Source organism: Phyllobates terribilis, unplaced genomic scaffold (assembly GCF_046119375.1).
Source record: "Phyllobates terribilis strain yellow unplaced genomic scaffold, ASM4611937v1 Scaffold_12__6_contigs__length_324123572, whole genome shotgun sequence".
NCBI lineage: Eukaryota > Metazoa > Chordata > Amphibia > Anura > Dendrobatidae > Phyllobates > Phyllobates terribilis.
Window position 1 is genome coordinate 138,457,841 of NW_027362772.1, and position 17,927 is coordinate 138,475,767.

Consider the following 17,927-nt stretch of genomic DNA (forward strand, 5'->3'; position numbering starts at 1 on the left):
TTCTCCACATCCAAGAAAGTCTGATATGGTCCAGCCACAGGTCTCCTGACCTGAGCCCCCCCAGCACCACTCATCAGCTGTTGAATTTGGTTCAGGAGACTCGCAGCCGTTCCGTTCATCGCAGCCAGTATTTGGAGGACGAAACACAGATGCCTGGACTGTTGAGATTTGACAGGAGATTTATGCTTCTTACTCCAAAGTCTGATCCTTTCATCAGCAATGTGCACAGAAATCTATATTTTTTCCATTGCTCAGTCATCCAGTTTTCACACCACTGGAGTCCTGCTGTTCAGTTTTTCTTAGCAATGGCCCTCAAGCCGGTTGTTATAGCCAATCTGTGCATGGAAATGAAGGCATATGTCATGTCATATGCCTCGTCCCTGCCTTTCATGTGAGCTCACACACCGAGCCCACATCTTTCCTGGCAGATGATGGTTGATTTATTCAGCCATCATGTGCCTTTAACAGCCTATGGCTGTCAACCTGTTAAATGCTGCTGTCAATGTCTGACAGTGACATTTAACATGCGTTGATAGGAAGGTGAGGCACGTCACTTGCCCATCAGCACAGCTGTGACTTAATCGCAGGGTGCCAATCGGTTGTCATGATAGCTGGGGGTCTGCTGATCACTGTCATTACGATACTCCTGTGAAAGCCAGCCTTTAGCTGCCATCCATAGGAGATCATGAGTTTAGCTATACATAACAGTGCAGCTTGAAGTCCCCTAAGGGGACTATTAAGTACAGTAAAAGGTTTAATAAAAAAAAACAGAAAAGTTCAAATCACCCCCCCCCCTTCTTTTGGCCCATTGAACATAAAACAATAAAAAAAAATACACATATTTGGTATCGCTGGGCTCAGAAATGTCCGATCTATCAAAATCTAAAATAAATTAATCCGATCGGTAAACAGCGTAATGAGAAAAAAATCTAAATGTCAAAATAGTTTTTTTGCCGCTGCAACATTGCAGTAAAATGTAATAAGAGGCGATCAAAACATCATATCTACCCCAAAAGGGTATCAATAAAAACACCATCCAGGTGCGCAAAAAATAAGCCCTCAACCAGGCACAGATCACAAAAAATTAAAACGCTAAGGGTCTCGGAAAATGGCAACAAAAGCAAACTTATTATTTTTTTTTTTTTAAATTTACAATTTTTTTTTCACTTACCAAATATGAACAGGTTTTTTTTGTTTTTTTTTTATCTGCAAACTTTTACTGATAGGGAGAATCATAATTGCAGGTCAGTTTTACCTCACAGTGAATATGGTAAATAAAAACAAAAACAATTGTGGGATTGCACTTTTTGTCAATATCCATGCACTTGGATTTTTTTTCCCACTTTCCAGAAAACTATATGGTAAAATGAATCATGCCATTCAAAAGTACAACTTGTCCCGCAAAAAGACAAGCCTTCATATGGTTATTATAAAAGAAAAATAAAGATGTTATGCTTCTTGGAAGAAGGGGAGGAAAAAATGGAGAATCACCATATCATGAGGGGGTTAAATGGAGCTAGATATATAGAATCGTCTATTCAGTATATAAAGTAGGTTTCACCATTATCATTTTACATTGATATGGAAAAAAAAAATTCGGAAAGAACAGCGAGAACTCGGCTCATAAGTGCTGGTCGCTGGCCCAGATCACTGATTACAGGAGCAAATCAGTCTTTTTCTCTGAAATTAGGAAAACTGGCATCTGCCTCATGTTAGGGAGGTTGGGTTTCTGAAGGATCCACATTGCAGGGTAGTAACTCATTAGAGTAACACATAAGTCGTGCTATGGATTCATACACAGTAACCCCAGTGCTATATATGCAGGAGAGTACACTGTGAATAAGCACATAGGATATTTGGATAATAAAAAAACTAAAGGATTAAAAGACATGGCTTCCCTTGCTTTACATTATGACTGTTTAATTTGTCCATTTTATCACGAGATGTAAGCACATGTGAGGCAAAATAATATTACAGAATGAAGAAGCACTTCCCCTGATTTTATTTTCTCTCTTTACAGGTTGAGTCACAATAAACATAAGGCCAACGTTCAGAAGAGGCATCGCTTGTTTTAATTTGTGACGTTCATAAGACTTTTGTTATTTTTATCTCATTTAATGTTACAGTTGGGTAAGAACATGGAGAGCTCGTATGGGCTTTTCTCTTGGGTTCATGTTACATTTGCACCACTCTTTGGATGATGGAGGAGGCCATAGATAAAGCAGCTGTCAGGTATCCTCCGCTAATCTGTGCTCTGTATTTAACTGCTGCCGGGTCTCATAAAAGAGCAAGTACAATTCAACTAAAGGGTGAATATGAGCATCAGATAATAAAGAAAGTATAACATCTTCCAGTATTATAAAAACCAGCTTAGTTATAAAACTTTCATATTTGTTCTAGCTTCATTTCTCCTGTGGGTTTTGTCTCAATTATCTTGTGATTATACGTTTTTATGGTGTGTTACAAAATCATTTCATTGCAGTTAATGGTATTTAAAGGATTCCCTGAGATGGAAACAAATATACTGAATAAACCTGAAGTGTTATTTGATTCTTTTCTTACTCGAATTTCAATGCATTTTTTATATCCAGTGTAATATTTTATTCGTCCAAATCAGTGACCAAATTTGGAGCTTTGTTTGCAAGCAGAAGCACTACATAAATTGACATGTTGCTTTTTCCAGCACCGAATAGGCGTCTTTTCGCCCATGTGTTTTTTTTTGTCAATTCTTGGAAGATTTCTGCTATTTTTTCTATAACTTGAGCTTGTGCAGCTCCTTTGTTATTCCTCCTAGAAGTGTATGAATAACTTGACAATTGGATGTTACCATCCCTCGTTAAAGGATTGTGTCCCTACACAGTCAACAGTGATTGGACAGCGTCAGACCGTACAGATACGCCCCCAACCGGTAACACCCAGGTGTCAATTCATTCCTTAATCCTCTAGGAGGAATAACAGTGGAATGGCACAGAGCAGAATTAAAAGAATAGTGCTCCACAATTCAGGAAAAGTGACAGGTTCATTTAAAGAGACAGTTTATCATCGGACAGCTTTTTCTCTCTGAAACTAAACCGGAAAAAACTAACTGGGGTATAAGTTGGTATGCATGCAAAATAGGAGCATGTTCACACTGGCCATTAAACAGACAGAACCGAAGACAGAAACAAAATAACCATATACCCTGCTGTAAGTAAAAGTAATAGTGCATATAAATAAATAGGGCACTTAATAAACACCGTTTTTGATTAAAAAAAAAAAAGCGTAAAAGCCATCCCACCAGCGTCAAGGTGTACCCAAATCGGGATAGTCCTAACCTCTAGTATCAAAGTGACCCGAACAGGACCGGGTCCCAAACATGGACACGCAGCAAATGGGAAGCTTCTGTCTTAGGTTTTGTCTGTTTAATGGCCAGTGTGAGCAGGCTCCTATTTGGAACGCATAGTCCAGTTCATTTCTTTCGGTTTAGCTTCAGGTTTCTGCATTCAGTGAAGGTAAGGGTGCAGCCGCCCTTTCTTTAAGCTGGACATAACATTTATATAGCTTCCCATTTACTAACATCTTGTCACTAACGTATAGTCACTATGACGCATGGTAAGGTTTTAAAACTAGATGTTAGTACCATCCTGAATTGTGGTACACCTTGTCGCTGGTGGGGTGGCTTTTACGCTTTTTTTGATCAAAAATAGTGTTTACCAAGTACCCTAAGTGTATTTATATGCACTATTGCTTTTACTTACAGCAGGGTATATGTTCACTTTGTTTCTGTCTCAGGTTTTAGCATTTTCCCCCTGTGTACCTGCATGTACATGTATTGTCAAGAGGGCGACAATGGTGGTGGCCTTTTTCCCTCAGAAATCTGCTACAGTAGGGTCGACAGGCCTTCATTCACATTACTCAGGTGGTTTTTCAGAAATCTGAGGAAAATCCTTAGCATTGAGAAAGTGAAGATTTCGGACCTAGAAAGTTGATGAGCTCTAATTTTAAAACTTCCTCGGGAGCCTTCCTAAAAGGTAGAGGTCAAGGGAAAAAATAAATAAAGACTTCAAAAAAGTTTACGTATCCAAAGTAAAACTGTCGAGTGCAAACTAAACTTTCATTTTATTTTACAAGGTTTTTTTGTCTAAAAATGCGATCACTTTTTAAAGAATTTTTTTTTGTAACAAAAAGTAAAACACTCGAATATTTTATAGAAATCAGAAATGGGTGGATTCCTGAAGCTGTAAGTAAAGTCCCATCTAACCTAGCGGCACAAAGTAAAGAGGGGCAGTGAAATTCAACATCATTTAATGAATATAAAACATTGCATAGAAAGACTGCAGTCAAATATGTCAAAAAGTCATTCTCGGTGTTGTTCTCGCCAAGATAAATACACAATATCTGACCAATGAATAACAGTTTAAACTTAATTTACCCATTTTTTTGTTATATTTGAACACCTATAGTTTGCGAAAAGGCAAAAAACTTTTCTTTTGATTCGAAGAAAGAGAAGTCCCCGGCAATACTGGATAACAAAGCTTTAATCAACATTTAAAAAAAGAAAACTTTTGGGAACATTTTGTTTTTTTTTCCCTAAATCCTTACATCTCCAGCAAAAAGACGGGGATGTGAAATAGGAAATGAAAGACAATTAGAAAAAGGACAAAAAAAAAGGGGATTCTAATGTGAAAGATTCTTAAGGCCGGTACTACAAAATAGCTGACACCCTGAAGTCCAGTCTCTTGTGTAAGTATAAGTCAGCTTTACAGTCATTTTCTTCTTCAAGAACCCTTTCTTTAGTATTTCTTGAGGAGTAGTGGAAATGAAAAGCAGCTCCTGTTCAGTTTTGTGTCATTCCGCCCTGGAGTTTCTACTTGAAGTGATACACATCTTTTTCCCTTAGTAATTCCTCTCCTCACAGCGGATTCTGGGGAGGACAGTGCATGCTTCATCTTCTTATGCTGGTAAGCTGAGCTTCTTTCCCTTTAGGACTAGAATCAGAAGGGAAAAAAAAGATGAGCTTTAATTCTGCTGTCCACAATCATCCCAAAAGCAATAAAAATCCTCCGATGATAGATGATAAACTGGCCCGACATGTGATGATGACGTAAGACGCGTCATCCACATGAAGCAGGGCAGGATGGCAGCGACTGTGGTGAGAGGAGCCGCTGGATAAAGACCAGCGACATCCATCGGACCCCATGATACAGGGGTATAATAAAAGCTATTTTTTTGTGCTATGTAGAGGGGATTACGGACTTACAGACAGCTGACTAGAATGCAGTAAAAGGGGCCTTAAAGGTTGTGGCCATACTTTATATTGGAAAAAGCTGGTGACAGGTTCCCTTTAATTAAAGGGGCTGTACAGGCTTGGGGCTCGAGTCTGCAGTCAGTATATGTTGTAAATTCTCACATTGCGCACACCGCTTTATATTGATAAAACCTGGTGACAGATTCCCTTTAACGTAATTTAGAAATGAAGACTAAGGGCCCGATTCATAATTTGTGGATTTTTTTTTTATTTAATCACTTTTCTTTTTTGCTTTGTGATATTTGTTGCAGTTTTTGGGGGGGGGGTCCAAACTATTAAAAGTGGAGCGCCGATTCATGAATTTTGCACTTAGTCAAAAAATGGTCTTTATTTTTGCCTTTTACTTTTTAGCACAAAATATCTAAAAAAAAAAAAAGACCAAAAAAGTAATTGTGTACATAAAAACACTCTAGGGGGGGAAATGTAGTACAGGTATGAAAACATTTAGCGAAAACGTATAAATGATGAAAAGGAATGTATTAAAAAGTGCTGCCATCTTTATTTTATGGTCACGGAGATCGCAACGCGGCACAAAGATGGGCAGCCGGGGTCTTGTATTGGCATGGCGCGGGGTGAGATACAGCTACTTATTATGCTTTTCACAGCACAGCTGCACAGTTTAATTAATTTTTACATTTTTATCAAAGTAGACAACCCCTTTAAGCCTTTCCCCTTTGTATAAACCCACCATCTCTAGCCTTTTGTCTGCAAAAAATGCAGAAGGATTAAGAAAAAAAAAATTACATTTGCTTTAAAAAAAAATAATTCACAAAACTAACAGGGAGGTCAAGTTTTTCTTCTGTTTATGATAATTAATTTTTCGATTTAGCATTATTTTAAAAGGGGTATTCCCACCTCATAAATTTATGATGCATCCATGGGATATGCCATAAATGTATAGTAGATCTGACCAGATAATAATGAATGTGGATTCCCACCACCTATTCACTGGCATCGGTGTCCCTTTCTCGAGATATATGTGGGTCCATTTGTAGGATCCGCATGTACTATACATTTAGAGCATAACCTGTGGATATGACACAATGCTGAGTACACCTGCTGGTTATAACAGCCATCAGAGACACTGAACGCCGCTTCTCAGGTATTCCGCACAATTCTACCTCACCTTTGGTAATGTATAGATAGAAGAAGTCACAATACAAGATGGTCTGTACAATTCCTGCAACTATTGCAATCAGATCAAAGAATCCCTCAAACTGATAACGCCAAATCCAATTAAAAAGATAGAGGGTGCGATAAACTCCCAAAGCGAAGAGATAATGACTGGTAATGGTCTCCGCTTCCCCAGTCTTGCTGACCATAAACAGTTGGGGCAGAATGGCAACAGACTCCAGGTAGATGGAAAATGTCCACAAAATCTGTGAAATAGATGACACATATTTAGTTTACATAAATGATAAGATTTAATGGTTACATTGTGTTTCTAAGGCTCCGACCATAGACCCATAAACATTTATCGACTGGCGATGGTTTAATAACCTGATAACACAGGTAGACCTCAGTAAACTGCGCTCACTGAGCATTCTGTGTTAGATCGCTCAGTGCGTATAGGGCGCCATGCTTCTCAGCAGTGCGAGTCGGCTAGACTCGAAACGCGCCCATGCTACTATTTTAATGAAGTCACAATTAAGTACTTTAGCTTTTCATTCACTTTGCTGGATTGAAAAATCTCTTTACTAATTTTAAAGCCAAGAGTCCATGCTTTAGCGGAGATCTAGGCTGAGGTAGCACCCTCAAAAGCCATATCTGAAGTGAGAGCGGCCGACACACGTGCAACTTATATATTCTCACCCAGGATTTCTCAAGTTAGATTGTACTGTAGCTAGACCTGCGATCCTAGTCTTGTTATAAAGCTGAGAGCAGAGCTTTAAAACAAGACCTAGATTTCAGCTCTAGCTGTGATCCAGGCATTAGCCAGGACATATCTCATCATTGGCTACCTTTATGCCTCATTGCAAAGGAGTATTAATAGGGCTTTAATATGATACTGTTGTATTGAGAAGAAGTAAGTGGGGCCTTAAGCAGGGTTAAATTTGACTAGTTCTTATAACATTGAACATCACATCAGTAAATGGTAGTATAAAATAGTTAAAGGTAAAAGGAAACTATCACTAGGACGAGATGGTGCTAAATGCCACTAAACAGCTAAAATGATGAAGGAATATCTATCTCATTTGTCTTTACCTCTAGAGGAGTGAAATCGTGATTAACAAGGAAAGCCAATATAGCTGTGGGAACAATAAGGAACTCCACGCGGAAGGTGTCATGGTTTCCATCATAGGTAGCTTTGAATTTGTTGTAGATCATCCACACTGTGGCATACGAGCTCCCGACATAAACAAGCTGGGAATAAAAATGTTATTATTAGAACATAAAATATGAGGTAGGTAAAGATAAAGCCTCGGTTTCCATAAAGAAGGTGCCTTATATCATAACTTATCTTAGGACTAGGTCATCGAAGTGAAAACTATGGAACCATAAGGCTGTGTGCCCACGATGCGTTTTTTTTAAGCATTTCCACAGCGTCGAAAACGCAGCCAGGACGGAGGGAAGCAAGACAGCGCGGGCCATCGGAAGGTAAGTATTAGATTTATTTTTTTATTTTTTGACATTCTCTCGGGTCACACTATATAAATCCATGCTGGTTGCATTTATATCCATGCTGGTTGCATGGATTTATATAGTGTGACCAAGTTGAAAAGCACTTTCCAAGTGATGTTAAAATCGCTTGGAAAGTGCTTGACAACCCGCATGCGGAAATGCAAGTGAGGAACGCTTCACATCCGCATGTCCCTGGCAGGAAAACGCATGTACAATCCGCATGTACAATCCGCATGCGTTTTTTCCTGTCAGGGAGATGCAGAAACGCTCAGGAAAAATGCGGAGCATTTCTGCATCGTGGGCACATAGCCTAATACCCAACTAGGTAATGCCCCCAGCTCCTTTTACCTGCTCCTGCGTGTTATTTGCTGCTTCTTTTTTTGCAGCATTTTACTTGTTTTTACCTTTTTGCATGACTTGGAAAAAAGCGCTGGAAAAACGCTGAAAGAATTGACTTGCTGCGCAGTAATGCTCACAATGCGTAGGAACGTGGGAAATGTCATTGAATCTGCTGGTATTGTAAAACGACGCGTGTAATACACAGCAAAAGTTACCCACCCCATTATACTGCCACTTGGAAGATGTGATAATCTGATAATCTTGCAGCGATAGCACTAGCACGTTTTAGTCACTAGCACAAAGTCTAAATAAAGTCACATATTGTTAAACTTTTCCCAGTCTCAAATTCTTCACCCTTGAGTTTCTATCTTTCTTACCTAGATAAGTTAATAACCTTTGCTTCAGATCTATTAACACAGCCTGACGCTTATGTACGGGAAAATGAATTTATATCTTTTATGAATCCATTTTGGGGAATTTAGTAGATATGCACAAGACAGATAAGAAATTGTGGTGAAGAATTACCTTCATAGAGGTGTTGTAGAGGGAGATAAAATTAGTGAACAGGTCTAAGTATCGAGTGGTGAATACAATCGCAAAGAGGATCTGGCTCTTCCCAGAGATGCCTAAAATAGAGAAACGAAGAATAATAAAAATTATACAACACATCCGTCTTCATGTGAATGGGGTCTCCCTGTCCTCCTATATGGCTCTGCTAGTCCTACAACCTCCCCCCTTGCTCGCAGATCTCTCATGTGTATGGGGTCTCCCTGTCCTCCTATACGGCTCTGCTACTCCTACAACCTCCCTCCTTGCTCGCAGATCTCTCATGTGTATGGGGTCTTCCTGTCCTCCTATACAGCTCTGCTAGTCCTACAACCTCCCTCCTTGCTCGCAGATCTCACATTAGTCTGTTCGCCCCATGCAGTCTATGATCAGGATGACATTTCTCTTTGCTTTGTGGTTTTTCAAGGAAAAGGAAAAAACAAAATTAAAAGCTCCTGACGCTTTCAACCTCCCCCCTTCTTTGCAGATCTCTCATGTGTATGGGGTCTCCCTGTCCTCCTATATGACTCTGCTAGTCCTACAACCTCCCTCCTTGCTCGCAGATCTCTCATGTGTATGGGGTCTCCCTGTCCTCCTATATGACTCTGCTAGTCCTACAACCTCCCCCCTTGCTCGCAGATCTCTCATGTGTATGGGCTCTCCGTCCTCCTCCTCAGCTCTGCTAGTCCTACAACCTCCCCCCTACCTCTGAGATCTTTCATGTGTATGGGGTTTCCTTATCCTCCTATACGGCTTCGCTAGTCCTACAACCTCCCCCTTGCTTGCAGATCTCTCATGTGAAAGGGGTCTCCCTGTCCTCCTATACGGCTCTGCTAGTCCTACAACCTCCCTCCTTGCTCGCAGATCTCTCATGTGTATGGGGTCTTCCTGTCCTCCTATATGATTCTGCTAGTCCTACAACCTCCCCCCTTGCTCGCAGATCTCTCATGTGTATGGGGTTTCCTTATCCTCCTATAAGGCTCTGCTAGTCCTACAACCTCCCCCTTGCTTGCAGATGTCTTATGTGTATGGGATCTCCCTGTCCTCCTATACGGCTGTGCTAGTCCTACATCCCCCCCCCTTGCTCGCAGATCTCTCATGTGTATGGGGTCTCCCTGTCCTCCTACTCGGCTGTGCTAGTCCTACAACCTCCCCCCTTGGTCGCAGATCTCTCATGTGTATGGGGTCTCCCTGTCATCCTATACGGCTCTGCTAGTTCTACAACCTCCCTCCTTGCTAGCAGATCTCTCATGTGTATGGGGTCTTCCTGTCCTCCTATATGGCTCTGCTAGTCCTACAACCTCCCTCCTTGCTCGCAGATCTCTCATGTGTATGGGGTCTTCCTGTCCTCCTATACAGCTCTGCTAGTCCTACAACCTCCCTCCTTGCTCGCAGATCTCTCATGTGTATGGGGTCTTCCTGTCCTCCTATACAGCTCTGCTAGTCCTACAACCTCCCCCCTTGCTCGCAGATCTCACATTAGTCTGTTCGCCCCATGCAGTCTATGATCAGGATGACATTTCTCTTTGCTTTGTGGTTTTTCAAGGAAAAGGAAAAAACAAAATTAAAAGCTCCTGATGCTTTCAACCTCCCCCCTTCTTTGCAGATCTCTCATGTGTATGGGGTCTCCCTGTCCTCCTATATGACTCTGCTAGTCCTACAACCTCCCTCCTTGCTCGCAGATCTCTCATGTGTATGGGGTCTCCCTGTCCTCCTATATGACTCTGCTAGTCCTACAACCTCCCCCCTTGCTCGCAGATCTCACATTAGTCTGTTCGCCCTATGCAGTCTATGTTATCAGGATAACATTTCTCTTTGCTTTGTGGTTTTTCAAGGAAAAGGAAAAAAAAATTAAAAGCTCCTGACGCTTTCATGTTCTGGAACATTTCTTTAATATCGGAAATAAAATGCAACAACCTGTTCGTCAATATAAATTTCAATTAAGACTTCTTGAGAATAGGTTCTACAGTGCGGCTGGGGATGGCCTGATCCTCTTTATCAAAGCAGCTTTAGTGTTAATATCCCCGGAGCCTCCTTTACCGCTACCTCTTGAATACGACTTGCACAGTTAATGACTCCTGGAGTATATATCATTATTCCGTGCATGTCATAACTTTCATGTGTAGCCGGGTGTGACGGGATGTATGTTAGTAAATGCTTATCGGTGTGATCAATATAGTGTAACAAGTACAAAAAGAGGGGTAATAGCATCACCTGCTGAGGTCTGCAGAGCAGAAAAACCAGCGGGATAATAAACTGACTGAATATTCATTACAGTACAGCAAAATCCACATTAGTTCATACATCAGATGCTCTTTAACCCTTTACACTAGGCTTAGTTAGCCCTTAAAAGTACCAGTCCAGCATTGTTGTTTCTTTATTTCCCCATCCGCTGGCTTTCAGTAATGAATTAAATTATTTACCGGGTGCTGTCTTCTGCCGTTTTCAGCACGGCTCCAGTCCTCTCCTGCAGCTCTTTCTGCCAGCTCACACCTTTAGTTCCTTTCTTAATGTTCTGTTGATTCCAGCTTTTTTTTTTTTTTTTTTTTTTTTTGAGTCTCATAGACTTACATCGACAAAGTGACTTCTGGTCCACACAGAAACCCCCTTGTGAGCTGGAGGTCACTTGATGCAGGAGAGGACCGGAGCAGCGTTGGAAACGGCAGGAAATGCACACACTGGACATAGGTCACTGGTAGCTAACAGGTGGAGAAATTAAGAAAAAACACAGCTGGAGTGGTACTTCAAGGAGAATCTGTCACCATGGAGCTACACTGCGACATTTCTCGTACATCAATTCTCAGGTGACATAACCAAAACCATCTGCGCAACTTCTCTGCGATCTAACGCCGGTCTTGATGAAGGGGAGTGGTGGAGTCAGACGCTCCTGATTCATGAAGAGGTGCGCACATAAATCTGTAGCGTCTAATGAGGAGCGTGCACCTCCGAGCGCGATGCCAGAAATCCTGACTCGCTCATTCAGTTGGTCATGAATTAGACCAGCTGTGGCGTCATGCCCCTGCCAGCTCCGCACATTTTGGCAAAGCTGGGAGAAGCTGGCGTGTAAACGTCAAAAGTCACAAATCCAAGTTGCGCTTAAATTTTGCGACTTTTCAAAACTTTTACAGGAAGGATTTAAAGGGGATGTCGTAAATCGGAAAAAAAATTGGCTAAGTGCATAAAAAAAATGAATCACCTGAAGCTTCTGCGCGGCTGCTTCCCTGCTGCGTTAATGTGCCAGATAAGTAAGTGACCGCTGCAGGAATCACAGGCCTCAGCTGTCTCCTGTCCCATATGCAATGCATCCCTGCTGAGGTCCTTGATTGTCTGCAGCAGGCAAGTGCATAGATGGCGACTGCAGAAAGGTATACACATGCACCTCTATGCTAATGTTTATTATATTCATTATCTATGTTATTACTATGCTTCTACAATGAAGGATTATAGATCGTTCAGGGTCAGAGGAAAGCTGGGTGATGACACCTCAGTCATGGGTTGAAGGAAAATAACAAGTTGCTGGTCCTGTGGACTCGCTGGAGAACAATGCAGCCGGTACAGAATACATTACACATCACGTGTGGTCTAAGAGTCCGCGTCCTACCGTTCTTATGTTTATAAATCAGAGCGATACAATCAGCTGCCACCACTAAAGCCTTTCATCTGTGAGTAATGTCACATTACAGGACTTCAAGACTTAGCGCAGACGACACCAGAGGAAACATTTCTGGGAGGAATCTCATAAGATTCACAGCAGCAGAGTACAGCCCCTTCAGTGAGTGCTGTGCGCTGGTAGGATATTACACCACATTGCATCTCTAAGAGACAGACGCTGCAGAGGAACACAAAGCAGCATTAGAGGACAGGTACACACCTCACTAACAGGGCAGGACTGCCAGGAAACCGGCTCTGCCGCACTGTCCCGGTAGTGCGCGGCCAGGAGCTCACAGTGTATTAGGCAACAAGTTTTCGCCAACTAATCTGAAAGCTGCATAGCATAGAGGCAGAGATCCTGATTCCAGTGATGTGTCACTTACTGGGCAGCTTGCTGTAGTTTTGATACAATCTTTGTTTTCCCTGCTGCAGATATAGCAGTTCTCTGAATGCTGAGCTCTGTATAACCCCGCCCACATAACTGATTGGCTGTTTTCTGTGTACACTGTGCACAGCCAGAAGCTCAGCATTTAGAGAACTGCTAGATCTGCAGCAGAGAAAACTGTGATTTTATCAAAACTACAGCAAGCAGCTCAGTAAGTGACACATCACTGGAATCAGGGTATCAACCTCTACATCATGCTGCTTTCAGATGGGGTAGGAAACACCTGGTGACATTCCCTTTAAGACATAACTTTTATAGCAGATCCTTAAAGGTATTTTCCTACAGGACCTATCCACAGATGCAAATGTAAAAAAAAAAGAAGGAAATGTTGTACATTTCATAAAGAGAACGAGCTGCAGGAGTCAGGAGTGCAGCAGCGGTCAATTACACTGGTGATTTTCCACACAGTGTGTGGGTTAAATGTCCTAAAATCTCTTCCAAAATGCAATTACTGCAAGATTTTCCTCCCCCAACATCTGCAGCATAGACTACTCATGGTAAAAAAAATGCTAAAGGGCACAATCAGGTGACTCACTTCAGATTATAGAGGACTCTTAAAGGGAACCTGTGCCTCAATTCACACTGCTCAAACCACGGCATGCTGGCAGCCAGGTATGTTTTTCTTTGAAACTTTCCCATAGCGAGACATCCATCAATCACCTATAGCAGCACTAGGAAAAGCTGGCTGGGGACGGCTCGCCATTTTTTGGAAATACTTTTTTGTTCTTTTCTATGCTCTAAAATTTGGAGTGTACGATTGCGGGGCTGGCTCAACATATTAAAGGGGTTTTACTTCTTCAGAAAAAGTGTGTCTTATTAACCCTTCACTGGTCCAGCACTGTGTCTATGCTGCCACTGCTGTTGTGTTATCGCCTGCAGTGATAGTTGACAGCGCTGCAGCTAATCAGTAAACCTCAGTAACCGTGTCTCATTCGGTCTACTCGAGCTCACTGATTGCCTGCAACATTGTCAACATGACGTTGGTGCTACAGACGATGACAGACAGGCCGGGTCCAGACGGGTGCAAACAGACGGCGATGCCCAGACTGATCTGAAGTTACTGCTTTATAGACACTAATGATCTTGTAGGGTTGGGAGACCCGCGATCAGTCTGGGCATTGCAGTCCGCCTGTCTGAATCCAGCCACACAAGGAGCAGCGGTGTAGACTCAGTGCTGGACCCAGGGAGGAGGAGGAAAGCATAGATAGGCTGATTTTTGGTGTTTCAGGAGTATAATGCCAGTGACAATCAGACGTCACCGGCACCAAACTGCAGAGTTTCCCTCCCGGCTCTCGGACAAGTATTGTGCTCGCGTCTCTTTTAATTACTCCAGGACTCAATGTTTCAGTAATTGGTTTTCTTACAAAGAAATACAATTATCCGGATTAATTTACTTGTTTGTTTCTTGTAAAAAAAACGTATCAAGTGTGAAATCATTAATTTCTACATTCCGGCTCCTTACCAGTATTTGTCAGCTGACGGCACAACAGCAACAAGGGCCGTTATTGAAGGGGATGTCTACTGACATATTTATCATCCGGGGGGCGGCGTTAGCTCCTGTACTGGGGGGGCAGGAGAAGGCATGGCCCAGGGGCAGTCACTGCCCATTGTGTTCTATGGGGCAGGAGAAGACCTGGCCCACAGGCAGTCGCTGCCCATTGTGTTCTATGGGGCAGAAGAAGACATGGCCCACAGGCAGTCGCTGCCCATTGTATTCTATGGGGCAGGAGAAGATATGGCCCACAGGCAGTCACTGGCCATTGTATTCTATGGGGCAGGAGAAGATATGGCCCACAGGCAGTCACTGGCCATTGTATTCTATGGGGCAGGAGAAGATATGGCCCACAGGCAGTCACTGCCCATTGTATTCTATGGGGCAGGAGAAGACATGGCCCACAGGCAGTCACTGCCCATTGTGTTCTATGGGGCAGGAGAAGGCATGGCCCACAGGCAGTCACTGCCCATTGTGTTCTATGGGGCAGGAGAAGGCATGGCCCACAGGCAGTCACTGCCCATTGTGTTCTATGGGGCAGGAGAAGGCATGGCCCACAGGCAGTCACTGCCCATTGTGTTCTATGGGGCAGGAGAAGACATGGCCCACAGGCAGTCACTGCCCATTGTGTTCTATGGGGCAGGAGAAGGCATGGCCCACAGGCAGTCACTGCCCATTGTGTTCTATGGGGCAGGAGAAGACATGGCCCACGGGCAGTCACTGCCCATTGTGTTCTATGGGGCAGGAGAAGACATGGCCCACAGGCAGTCACTGCCCATTGTGTTCTATGGGGCAGGAGAAGTCATGACCCACAGGCAGTCACTGCTCATAGTGTTCTATGAGGCAGCAGAAGACATGGCACACAGGCAGTCACTGCCCATTGTATTCTATGGGGCAGGAGAAGACATGGCCCACAGGCAGTCGCTGCCCACTGTATTCTATGGGACGGCGCTCTGGAACTGTAGGGACAATTGTGAAACGTCCAAATGATAAATTAAAACCATTTGTGATGGGAAAAGCCAGGTCCAGTCCAGCTCAGGCTGCACATCAGATGAGTCGTCTGTGGTGCTCAGTTTTAATGCTAATCGTGCAGTATAAACAGGCAGCGGCTCACCAGACAAATGAAAACTCTTGTTCGTCAGGTGAAATGATCGTTGTGCTGCACGCTGTCTTGTGTAAACAGGACCTGTACTGTCGAGAAGAATGGCGCCGGATGATCTACTACCAATCGATTGCTCGGTGCACATCAGAAGCTGTCAGATCGGCAGTCATTTAACTCAGTAAGATCAGGGGTGTAAATGCCCTGGTAAAGGACTACAATCCTGCTTGGGCCGTCTGCACACACGTCGCGGTTGTCCTGTCTCAGTCACTTGTGATGGCCGGGACATTACAGCACTAGTCTTTCCTTATGACGAAGTAAACCTTGTCTGACCTCATTAAAAGTTAAAGGGGCTCTCGGAATTATTGGCGAATATTTCAACTTCAGGACGCAGGGTGTGAACAGAGCCGTACAGAGGTGTGGGAAGGGCGCAGCACTTCCGAGTCTCCCGGCTATCAATGCCAGCGCCATTGGCGTAGACAGGAGCGGGAGAGTGTGTGCTCTGTCAGGCCATGGTCTCGAGGCCAGGGGGGAATACTAGCCACCATTCTGCCAATCAGTCGGGGTTCTCAAAGGTCAGGCCCACACCAATCAATCTTCTAGTCAGTGGATAGGTGATAATTTCTGTGGACCAGAATACCCTAAAAGGGGAGTTCAGAAATCCCCTGTCCTCTGGCTGCAGTTTGTCAAAACAAAAAAAAATGGGCTTTACTCACCCTTGCCTGGTAAAGGACTGCATCTCTGCCAATGCACCGGTCACTGGGGTCTTTGACAAAGCTAGAGCCAATCACTGAGCACAGAGGTGGCAAAGCTGATGAACTCACTGATTTGCAGTGCTAACTACATGACTTCAATGCTGCAGACAAACAACAGAGACTGGGAGCAGCGAGAAAACTCTGCTCTAGACCCAGGGAGGGTGAGTACAGCACAGTTTGTTTGGATTTTCTACAACATACGATACACCTGGGAACACAACTTTTCTGAAACCCCTTTAATCTCTGATAGGCACCAAAAATGTGCCATCTGCGGAGGACAGAGGGATCGGCAGCAGCCTGTGCAGCGAGATTGACCGCAGCCTGTGCTCCTGGCCCCGAGGAAGTGGTGAAGCTGACACGCTGTCCAGTCAAAGATCTGAAACGCAGGTCAATTTCTGTGCAGAAAAATTCGGCAGCACACGGAGAATTGTGCAGATTTTCGCCACGCGGCTGGTAATGTAATCCGCACCGTTCCCGTGCCGTATGGACGCCCCCCGAGGAGCTGGCCACACTATAACAGAGGCCATGGCGGAGCTGAATGGACCCCACACCCAGGTCAGACAATTGTGTGTACAGATATCTGGGGGATGCGGGTGAGATCGGGGAGGGCTGTGCCCACCCACTATAACAAGGCACATCACCGGACGCAGAGAGTACTGTACACTGATTCCAGAGATGAGCAATTTCCAACTGAGACTACAACTCCCAGCATTCCCTGACAAAGATACACCCTCCATCATCAGGCCAGCCATCAGGGATGTGCAGCGGTGTGATTGCCGCTCCGGGGGATGTGCAGCGGTGTGATTGCCGCTCCGGGGGATGTGCAGCGGTGTGATTGCCGCTCCGGGGGATGTGCAGTGCCCGCTGCCTCCATACAGTAGCGGAGCTTCCACGTCACCAGCCCGCCGTCCTGTGATCTGGTGCATACTGCACAGTACCGGCACCGGCTGTGTGCGCTCTTACCGGCACAGGAGCGGGACTTCCAGATCTTCAGCAGCAGGATGATGATGGCGGACAGGTGGGAGATGTCCCCCAGGAACCTGAAGATGTTCATGCTGACCGGGGCCGCGCACTGGAGGCCGCAGGAGGCTGTGTGTGCTAGGCCTGGAGTGGGAGGAGGCCGGGATTCCGGAGGGAGGAGGAGGCGGGAGCCAGGAACTGTGCGCTGTGTGTCACTGTGTGCGGGGGCCGGGGACAGCGCGGACACGGTGCACACACTACACACACACACACTACACACACTACACACACACTACACACACTACACACACACACACACACACACGTCCCAGCGCTAATCCCGTTATTCCTTGTGATGTTCCTGCTACTAACATCCTGGACGTGACAGTGAGGCGGCCATGGACCCTGGAGTACAGTAGCTGCTGCTGGTGTGGGCACATAGCCGGACCCCTTAGCCTACGTTCCCACCTTGAGCTTTTGCTGCATTTTTTAATCTGTGTATTTCTACCTTGTCAAAAACGCAGCGTCTTACATTTCCAGCAAAGTGGATGGATTTATAGAGATCTCCTGCCCACTGCGCTTCTTTTTGTCTCATGTGACATGCAGAATTAGTGCTGTTGCGGAGTGTAACATGCAGAAGTAGTGCTGTTGCGGAGTGTGACATGCAGAAGTAGTGCTGTTGCGGAGTGTGACATGCAGAATTAGTGCTGTTGCGGAGTGTGACATGCAGA

General features: G+C 44.3%; 2 protein-coding genes across 3 annotated transcripts in view; one reads left to right on the plus strand and one right to left on the minus strand.

The window, feature by feature from the left end:
- The window catches only part of SYNGR4 (synaptogyrin 4), a 51,975-nt gene extending 49,497 nt beyond the window's left edge, over positions 1–2,478 (plus strand). For both annotated transcript variants that reach the window (XM_073656307.1, XM_073656305.1), the window contains exon 6: positions 2,021–2,478. The gene's annotated coding sequence lies outside the window, so the exon portion shown is untranslated. The remainder of the gene's footprint in view (positions 1–2,020) is intronic.
- KDELR1 (KDEL endoplasmic reticulum protein retention receptor 1) lies at positions 1,980–17,390 on the minus strand. The gene is made up of 5 exons (XM_073656308.1): positions 17,200–17,390; positions 8,774–8,874; positions 7,493–7,651; positions 6,414–6,666; positions 1,980–4,967 (listed from the first exon to the last, which is right to left on the minus strand). Exons 1-5 carry the CDS (start codon positions 17,288–17,290, stop codon positions 4,933–4,935), a joined length of 639 nt encoding a protein of 212 aa, XP_073512409.1. The 5' UTR covers positions 17,291–17,390; the 3' UTR covers positions 1,980–4,932.
- Between the last annotated feature and the right edge of the window lie 537 nt (positions 17,391–17,927).

Bases quoted from the DNA above. Each gene is read 5' to 3' on its own strand.
- KDELR1 (XM_073656308.1), bottom strand. From the start codon at position 17,290: ATGAACATCTTCAGGTTCCTGGGGGACATCTCCCACCTGTCCGCCATC. The intron at 8,875-17,199 runs GTAAGAGCGCAC...TCTCTATTTTAG, and splicing joins GAAGTCCCGCTCCTGTGCCG to GCATCTCTGGGAAGAGCCAG. The intron at 7,652-8,773 runs GTAATTCTTCAC...TTTTATTCCCAG, and splicing joins TCTACAACACCTCTATGAAG to CTTGTTTATGTCGGGAGCTC.